General features: G+C 35.6%; 1 protein-coding gene across 1 annotated transcript in view; it reads left to right on the forward strand.

The window, feature by feature from the left end:
• Nucleotides 1–5,550, forward strand: part of LOC111701655 (midasin) — a 28,791-nt gene extending 23,241 nt beyond the window's left edge. The window contains exons 21-24 of the mRNA XM_023473043.1: nt 104–3,034; nt 3,644–3,809; nt 4,345–4,433; nt 5,284–5,550. Of these exons, the coding sequence (XP_023328811.1) occupies nt 104–3,034; nt 3,644–3,809; nt 4,345–4,433; nt 5,284–5,440 (3,343 nt within the window). The 3' untranslated portion in view covers nt 5,441–5,550. The remainder of the gene's footprint in view (nt 1–103; nt 3,035–3,643; nt 3,810–4,344; nt 4,434–5,283) is intronic.
• The last annotated feature ends 4,658 nt before the right edge of the window (nt 5,551–10,208 follow it).

Here is a 10,208-nt window from a genome sequence, read left to right on the forward strand (position 1 = left end):
AACTTGCATAGGTATAGGTATTATAAATTTTGAGTTTCAGTTTAGTTATCAGTTCCTCGATGACAACAATCTTTCTTCATTTTATTAATTGTTTTTGATCCAGGTGCTGGGCTAGATACAGACAGTTGGTTCCTCTCCTGGATAAACAGCTCCCGGAGGATGTGAGTCCTAATGTTGCTGAACGGTTTCAAGGGTTTGCTCAGCACTCCCTGCACTCGCTCACTACCTGGAGGAAAACCATCCTAAGGTTTTCCAACCTACAGGAGACAATACAAACCTTCTGCATGGAGTTGAAGGAGTGGAGTCCTAATGCTAGTTACTATCCTGCTCAAGATTATGTTAAATCACTACAAACATCAATGCTGGAGATGAATTCTGTTGTCCTGGTTCTGGAGAACTTTACTCAGGACTATCCTGAGATTAGAGAATCCTTGATTCTCCTGAGCTCTGCTAAATATATACTCAGGAAACTATCAGAATATTCTACCTCTGCTCCAAGATACTTTGCATCCTCTCAGCTATTCCTGAACCTTTCAGCTCTCACGAAGGATGTGAGTAAATTAGGAAAGGGAATCAATTCTTGCATAGCTCTAGTATCAAACCACCCTGTTGAGAGAAGGTTGAGAAGCTTGAATTCTAAGCTGGAGACAGTTCAGAATATGTTTCTACCCATGAAGCCCTGTACTTCATCCTCTCCAGTAGATTTTGACTTTAAATCCAGTATGAGTAAAACCTTGTTTAAGAGTTTACTTGGTATCCAGGCTATGCAAATAACTATGAAATCTTTCAAAGATGAGGAAAACTGGTTGAATATCATGAACTGTATCCTGAATCAGGTTCCTAAGTTTAAATGTGTGGGATTACTCCGAGATATAGAGAACTCCATCAAAATCTTTAATCTTGTCCCAGAGAGTAGAAATAACATTCTTCGCGTGCTTAAGGATGTAGTTGGGATGCTGGAGGTATACAGTTGCTCCCTGCAATCTGTCCTGAAGTCTAGTATGCTAGTTTTAAGAGAATTCTCCAAACTCCTCTCCGTTCTACTCAAGGTGTTCCGACACATTTCAGTTGAAGGATTCTGTCCAATCAAGGGGTTGGAGGACGAGGATAAGGAGAGCGGAGAAACTGATTTCAAGAGCTCAGAGGAGGAGACAGGGTTGGGAGCTGGAGAGGGAAGTAAAGATGTTTCTGATCAGATTGATAACGAAGATATGTTGGACGGGGCTTATGATGGAACTGAAAAGAAAGAGGAAGAAAAGGATACGGCGGAAGAGGAGAATGGAATAGAAATGTCTGATAATTTTGAGAGCCAACTTCAGGACAAGGAGGAACAGGATGCTGAGGAGGATGAGAATAAAGATGAAGAGGAGAAGGAGCTGGATGATGAGGTGGGAGAGGTTGAAGGGAATGAAGAACTGGATAAGGATATGTGGGGAGAACAGGAGGAAGAGGAGGATGAGGAAAACCTGGGAGAGAGCAAGGAACAAGGGAATACAGAGGAACAGGTTGATGAAGAACTATCAAGCAATGATAAACAGGAGAGTAAAAAGGAAGGAGAGAAAAGAGAAAGGAAAGACGAGGAGCAAGAGGAACCTGAGTTTGACGATAATCAAGTTGATGAACTGCACGGAGAGGATCAAAAGTTTCCAGAACCTGAACCCATGGATCTACCTGATGAGATGAGTATGGAAGTGGATGAACAAGAAGATCCGTTTGAAGACCATGACGGTGCTGATGAGCCTGAAGCACTTCCAGACTTTGAGGATAAGAAGGATGAGGAAGGCGAAGAAAGCGAGGATAATTCCGATGATGAAGACGGAGATAACACTCAGGTTGAGAAGTTCCAAGAGGATGATACTCCGGATGAGGAAACCCTAGAGAAAGCTGATGATGAGCAGAAAGTAAACATGGAGGAGGAGGAGAAAGGTCCGGAGGAAACTATTGCCAACGATGAGAATAAGGCAGGAAAGGACTCTGTTAAGAACGAGACTGAGTTTGACCAAAGCAACAAGGAGGAGTCTGCAGGCTTAAACGAGAACTCAGAGAAGACCGAGGATAATAAATCCTTCAGTGTTCAAACTGATAAACAGTCTAAAGAAGATTCTGAGGAAAAATCCGGTAAAGGAACAAAATCTCAAGAAGAGAAAACTTTGGCGGATAATTCTATGAAAGGAGAAAGGTTGGAGCTGATGGAAGGAAACATGACGGGCGAAGAAGGACAAAAGAATGCCGACACCTTCCAGCATGTGATGGATAAACGAGAAGAGGATAGAGCTGCGCTAGACAGAGCAGAAGAAGATGTCAAGGATCAAGTTTTCATGAATGATTTTGAAATGGAAACAGAAGAAGAGAAAGAAGATGTTCCAAACATTGAAGCGAGGAAAACTGAGAAATCTTCAGCGGAGAAGACGGAGAATAGTTCTAATGATGAGAAGGGGGATAAAGAGAAGACTGAAGATGCAGAGAAGGAGTTTGTGGATACCGAATTAATTCCTCGTGGTACAGATTCCATTGCTGTAAGACAAGACATGGATGTTATTCCATCCGGCGGTTCTATCAGGTTTGATACAGACCTCTCCATGCAGCAGATATCACTGAACGATTCGGAGGAGAACAATGCTCCCGTTTTGACTCAGCTATCCCACCAGCTCTCTGAGCAGCTCCGACTCATTCTCAACCCAACTAAAGCCTCCAGCTTGCAGGGAGATTTTAGAACCGGGAAGCGTCTAAACATGAGAAAAATAATCCCATTCATTGCATCAGATTTTAAGAAGGATAAAATCTGGTTGAGAAGAACTAAACCTAACAAGAGAGAGTTTCAGATCCTGGTTGCGCTGGACGACTCCGCCAGTATGTCGGATAATAAATCCCGACAGATTGCTCTAGAGTCCTTGAACACAATATCCTCGGCTTTAGCTCTGCTCGAGGCCGGACAGTTGGGAGTTCTGCGGTTTGGAGAATCAGCCGAGGTTATCCATCCTCTTAACCTACAGTGGTCTCAGACAGCCGGACACAAGATTCAAAATCAGTTCAGGTATTCATATAATTTATTTATTGTATTGGAGAAGAAGGGAGAGTCTTCATATAATTTATTTATTGTATTGGGGAAGAAGGGAGAGTCTTCATATAATTTATATATTGTATTGGAGAAGAAGGGAGAGTCTTCATATAATTTATATATTGTATTGGGGAGGAAGGGAGAGTCTTCATATAATTTATATATTGTATTGGAGGAGAAGGGAGAGTTCATATAATTTATTTATTGTATTGGGGAAGAAGGGAGTGTCTTCATATAATTTATTTATTGTATTGGGGAAGAAGGGAGAGATTAAAAAGATTTCCTACATAATTTAATGCAACTTCCTCCTTTTTAAAAGTTACAACGCTATCCTCTAAACTTATAGCTTTTAGTTTTTCTATTAGGTGAAGTGTCAAATTCTGCTTTATAAATTTGAAACTCATTTATTTAGAGGAACCACAATTGAAAATTATCACTTTTCAAATAGAAACACACGGATAACCTCATCAATTTTTCTCAGACAAAGGTCTGGAATCTGGATGGTCGCTTGAAATTACGTGGACCGTCCTTTGAATGATATTCTTTTACACTGAATATCTCCATGAAACCCCATCTTGTTTCCAGGTTTGATCAGAAGAGTACAAGTGTGATATCTCTGCTCTCCCTAACCTCTGGTTTGTTCCATAAATACCGGAATAGTGCCGGGAGTGGGACTGCTCTATCTCAGCTCCTGGTGATAATATCAGATGGGAGAGGGATATTCCATGAAGGGAAGGAGAAAGTTATTCAGGTGAGTGTCTTCTAGTCTGAACAATTTACCAAGAAATATTTTGAATCTTTTGAAACTATTGATTTTCCACAATGTTGACATTCAAACTTTTACTTTTCTGATATGCTTTTTCTTCTTGACAATATTTAAAGTTGCTAATTCAAAGTTTTTTTTCCCCCCAATTTAAATGTTGACAGAAATTATCATTTAAAGAGACTGAAAGCCTATTTTAAAGTGACTCTTCATGCAAAGATGTTAATGTCCGATTCACAACGGTACACTTAAACCTGTATCTGATCAATAATGTGAAAGATAATATTGTTTGTCTAGGCTTAAAAGTAATTCCTATCTTTTTTCCTTCAGAAGAACAATTACAAACTAAAATAACTAGTTTAAAAAATATAAACTGAGATATATAAATCATACTTGATCAGACAAAACTTTTAATTTAAGGTTACGGTTGTAATTCAGGCATTTCCGTCTTTGCAATGAGGTTCATTAAAAATTTCACTAATAGTATGTTTAACTAATTGAATTAATTATATTTTATGTTAAGTCTGTTGTGAATAGTCGAGGAGCAGGGTTCTTCTGTCTTTATCTAATCGTAGAGAACCCAGAGAATACAGACAGTGTTCTTGATATCCGGTTAGTAATCTTAATATAACATCTGAAAAAATTGAGTCTTGGCCACAAAATCTGATTTTTTAATTGCAATTTTCACCGATGAATTCTGTTAGATTTAAAATTCAGTGATGGTGATGGACCAAACCTCTGTAGAGTAAAAAAGTAGATGTTAGTTCCACATTTATTGAAAATATATTTCGGTCTGGGTTGACCCTCGTCAGTTCTAATGATATAATAACCATCAAATCGATAAAAAAAATAAAAAAAATGTAAAAATCATAAGAAGATAAACAAACAAAAAGATTATTCAAAATAAAAATTTGGGCTGTCAAATGGACATAAGGGAAAAGAACTCAGATTATGAGATGGAAAAAAGATAATTTGCAAATATTCACTTTCTAAAAAAATGTTTTAGGACAATTATTATTCCTTGAAATATAACTCGATCTGGTTTCTCCTTTTTCTCCACTTTCTTTAAAGCAACTTCTCTAGGTATAGCTTTAGCTCGGACTATAGCAGAGTCAACAATTCTGTTAGATTAAATAATTTACGTTTTGAATATCAAAGTTTTACACCGTCAGGTTGTAAAGATAACGGATCAAAAATTTGAGTTTGTGGCAAAGACTCAATTTAGTTTATTTAAAAAAGAGTCGTGAAATTTGAAAGGGAGGAAAAGACTAATCGGCAAGAATTTGGATTTTTAACGTTATTTATTAATAATGAACTTGATTTTTATAATTGAACTAATTGACTTTCAAAGTATTTTAATTTTCATTAACTCGTGATAGTTCAACATCCTATCCATACTCTTTAAGCTATGGGTTCCGAAAATAAACAAAAAGGTTTTTTTGACAAAATCTTTTTTTTCCAGAGCTCCAGTGTTTGGTGGTAAAGGTGAACTGCTGGGAATACAGAGCTACCTCGACACCTTCCCCTTCCAGCACTATATCATACTTAGAGATGTAGAGAACCTTCCAGCAACACTAAGTGATGCGCTCAGACAATGGTTCCAGCTGGTATGCGCGTAGCATACTCGGTATAAATTAAAATGTTCCTAAAAGTTGTTTAACTTATGGCTGTGAATTTTTTATAAAATTTTTTCTAGTTCACGAAATAAATTTTTTTCCAAAAAACTTTCTACATGTTTTGTCCATGTTCAGTTATGTTTAAAAAAAAGGTTACTATTTCCAATTACTAAGTATTCACTGCATTTCACTAACACTCTTCGAGAGATATTTTAAAAACTAAAATGGTTCAAACTAAAAATTGGTTTATCTAGCTATAATATAAAATGCAAATTGACATTCTTTCATACATTAAGACTCATGAAACCATGGAATAGGAAGACTATAAATTAAGATTTAACAAAGCAAATATGAAGTGTACACATACCCATTTCCGTATACAGGTTTTTGCTGTTTACTTTCAGTCAACGTCAAAAACGCATTCCTTAGTTTTTTGGGTCATACTGTAGTAGTAGAACTCTTTGTTTTTATTCAGAAATTAATGTTTTCACTTTAAATTATTAATATTCTACAACATTGTCCCTTTCATCAATATAATATTCTACAACATTGTCTCCTCCTTGTAATATGGCCGGATGTAAGATGTATTCTGCTTTGTTGCGTACACTATTAAAATAATTCCCCGACCACTAACAATTTAAAATACAGACCGGGGTTTCTATCAGATTAATAAAAACTTGTTAAATATGTGCACTAGAGATCTGCGCGCATTACAGTAAAAATCCACGAAAAAACATTTAGGGCGTGTCTAGAAAACAATCATTGCCGGCGGGAATGTATATTTTTCCAAAAACCTTCTCCCCATTTCTTTCTATTAAATTGAATACTTTATTTGAAAAAGAGACTCTTCAGTGTTTTTAATGAAGAAAACAATAAAACAATTGTAGGCAAATTTCAAACTTAGAAATAAAAATCCCAATTATTTCGGAGAAGAGAAAAGAAAAAGATCAGAGGCCGAATTTAACGAATTTGAACTGCGTTCAGACGTTTCCAACAAGAGACGCGGTTCAAACATGGTTGACTCAGCTGGCGCTTAATTGGAACGGTTTATTGGCGGTTCAACTTCTTTAAATTCGGCCTCAGAATTGGTTTGTTTGCTAAATACTTAGGAAAATAAATGTACTGAAAAGAGGGTAAAACACTGCAATTAGATTCTGATTTGCTTCCCCCCCCCCTCTAACTCATTTATTTATTACCCTACAAAACAATTAAAGGATTTAAGAAATAAAGAAATTTACTGCAGAAGGTTCTGGAATCTGATTGAACACGACACAAAAATTCCGTCACGTTTTAATGGTGCCACTAAAATACGTTAAATCTTTTTTAAAATAAAAATTCTACAATTAACTAATATTTTTAACAAAAGATATGATCTTTCTAAGAAAACTGAAATAATGGTTGAACCCATAACTAGTCACTCGGATTACCGAAACCTTTTATTTTTGAAATTTTTTGCTAGTTTCACCTGTGATGGTACTTCTAAAAATTCATGTCAGATCAAATGAGTTCAGTTTAAAATATCATTAAATTTGCAACGACAAAAGGCTTGAAGTCTATATCAAGTGATCAGCTCTCTCCTTTTTCAATGCACTTGGACGCTTTTTTCTCGTTATAACATTTATCCGTCCTATTTCTAAACCCCCTCTGCGTGCTAACAGTTACACTCTGTATCCCACGTACCCCAGGGGTTATACTAGTCCGTAAAAAGAAGATAGAATCAAGCTTATCTTAATTCTAGTTTATATTACTGGTTCAATTAAACCTGGTCTCATACACACAGACACATTATGTATTTAAATTCATGCAACAATCAAAGTTGGACATTATTATATTTGTTTCGTATTTCTCAGAGATCCAAGATTTTCCTTTAGACTGTGACGCCAATCATAGGCCGCACCCTCTCATGGCTACCCACCAAAGGTCGTATACAGGAGGGGGGGGGGGGGGCAGTGCGACCCCCAAGACCTGCAAAGGGGGAGGCGTAGCCCACCCCCTAGAACTCAGAGCTTTCACACTTTGCAAATCTTAAACTGAAGAGTGAAGAACATAAAAAAATAGTTTGCTGTTCATTTAGTACATTAAGAAGATTATATTAGTGGATCAGAGCCACCATGACAGAAGTCCGAATGAAAAATCTATCTAGAATGGAATTGCACATTCATCCTAATAGGATGGGCACAATATGTGATAGCGAAGTAAAATAATTGTTTTTAATGCCATGCAATGAAGGCTTGAGTTTGGAGGTAGTAAAAAACCATTTTAAGTTTTTTTTTAATTTAGATTTTGTTTACTTTATTAATTGCAAACTAAATGCAGTGCCCATGAAATTTTAAAAATCGAATTAAAACAAAAAACTTATAATTAATTAAGCTTATGTCATCCCCAAGGGTATCAATGAGTTTCCTCACTTAAATTCAGCCCAATCGATTCAGCCGTTTGGCCAGCCATAGCAAACACATAAATGAACTAAGAGCTTTATTATATAGATTACAATTGTACTCCTACTTTTTTTTCACAACAGAAACTTTTACAAGTCATAATTATTTTTTGGACCTTTGTCCTTTTTTCCATCTCATAGAATTTAAGTTTAAGTTGAGTTTTTCATTTTCAAAAATGTCTTTGACTTTCTCTAGTTTAAATACTAATTATTAATACTAACATAAAAGTATAAGAAAATGTCGATTTTTTAGAAACAATGCTTTTTTTTGCTAGCTTTGTTTGAAGGACAGATAAAGTAGTACTTGTAAGGTAATTGGACTGTGTGTGTACCTTTAAAGTATCTTATACTTATGTCTGATATCAAAGAAGCCAAATATGTTTTGAATTTAAACAGTTCAAATGTTGTTCCCCCCCCCCTAGATTTATTTCTGCATACGCCCTTGGACCCACTTCTAGTTTTTTCCCCTGAGTTCTCATTCTTCCACCATTAATATTAATTTAACGTTTTTGTTTTGTATATACATAAATTCAAGCTGTGAAATTATGAGAAAGAATGTCCCAGAAGATTGGATTTTTTACTCAAGAGTTTTTTGAAAGCATTTTTTCGGGTTAAACTGGAATAGAATTATATAAGCAACTGCTTCGTGTATAATTTGGGAAATTATATTTTTGTCGGGATTTTTACTTAAAATAGTTTGTTTTCGGTTAAAATTCAAGCCTTTAAATCCTGAAGAAACTAAATTAAGTAAAAAAAAAGTATTATAACACAAGGCAGTTGCATAAATAGATATTACTATGGACTTTTACTCTAGATATGCAGGCCGGGATCCCAAAAACGGGCCAAGTGTAAGTTTTGGAACTAATTAAATTCTCTATGATTTGATACTTTAAATGTAGTAAACCTTAATTACCAATAAAACGGTTGTAACTTTAAGAAGAACGCAGTTTACAAGGAGAATCAATAAAGATGAGTATTGAGAATTAGCGAAATAATTATCTGATCAAATCATAAAAATTCGCACATGGAGGGGACTTTAAATAAATGGTTTACAGAACTGCGCAAACACAAACAATTGGTTTGATTGGGCCTGGATAGGTGTTGTTATGGTTTGATAAAAGTGCAAAAATGATTTGAGCATGGACTGAATAAAAGTACACACATCATGTTCCACTAAAACAAAATGTCCCGAATGGGTCTCTAAAATGTACCGAATGGGTCTCTAAAATGTCCCGAATGGGTCTCTAAAATGTCCCGAATGGGTCTCTAAAATGTCCCGAATGGGTCTCTAAATTTGTTCCCCTCCCCTCCCTTCATAAAACTTCTATAGGTGGGCCTAATTATCAATAGATATATAATCTTTTATCTGATGATTTCATCTCTTTAAATCTGTTTTAACATCACAGCATGATATGAAGATTTATACAATCATGGTGTTTAAAGCATTAAGTACTTCTGGTATTAAAATATTATTAGGTTTTATCACGATTGATTTAGAAACAAACACAAAATAAAATAGAAATAAAATTTTCTTTTTTAATCGCATTGGTATTACAAAAAACTTACTCAACACTCGCCACAAATTCTAGTTTTCAAATTTCTTTGCAACTTGATATTTTAGACATTTTAAATTCCATTAGATAAACGATATAAGACTGCAAAGATATTGGGATTAAAAATTTAGGATTTGTGGCAAGTGTTCAGTTCCTGTTAGAATGATTTTAGATTTAGATATATATGCATTAATCGAAATTATAAAGTTTTCGATAAGTTAAATCATTAAATAGTAAACACAAATTTGTTGGGATAGCGGTTTAATAGTCTGCGCTTTAATTAGCTGTGTTTTAATTACAACCAACTGAAATTTAGTTCCGATTTACAACTGCACTTTGAAAATAAGCCGCCCTGCAGTGTATAATGCACTTCTTAATTGGATCTTTTGTTAATGACACTTTGCCAGGTGAAATAGTCAAAACTTTAGATGAAATGCACTAATTTTAAAATCACTGATACACGAGAAAATTACTTGGAAATAATGAGAGGGATAGCTGATTATCATTTTATAAATACTAAACAGGATGCTATATCGTTTGCACTAATGTCCGATTGAACTAACGTACTTTTGCACTAAAGTCCGCTGATCAGTAACACTTGTGGCCGCAGCGCTTGGACCCCTAGCCTGTCCTAGCCGCAGCGCTCGGCCCAGAAATTGTCTTAACCTAACCTAACCCTCAAATAAAACGTTAGTCCGAATGAACGATAGTGCGAATGTACGTTAGTCCGATCAATCATTAGTGCAAACGATACGTCACCCTTAGTTATTTTATTATTTTG

This window comes from Eurytemora carolleeae, unplaced genomic scaffold, assembly GCF_000591075.1.
Source record: "Eurytemora carolleeae unplaced genomic scaffold, Eaff_2.0 scaffold294, whole genome shotgun sequence".
NCBI classification, from domain to species: Eukaryota; Metazoa; Arthropoda; class Copepoda; order Calanoida; family Temoridae; genus Eurytemora; species Eurytemora carolleeae.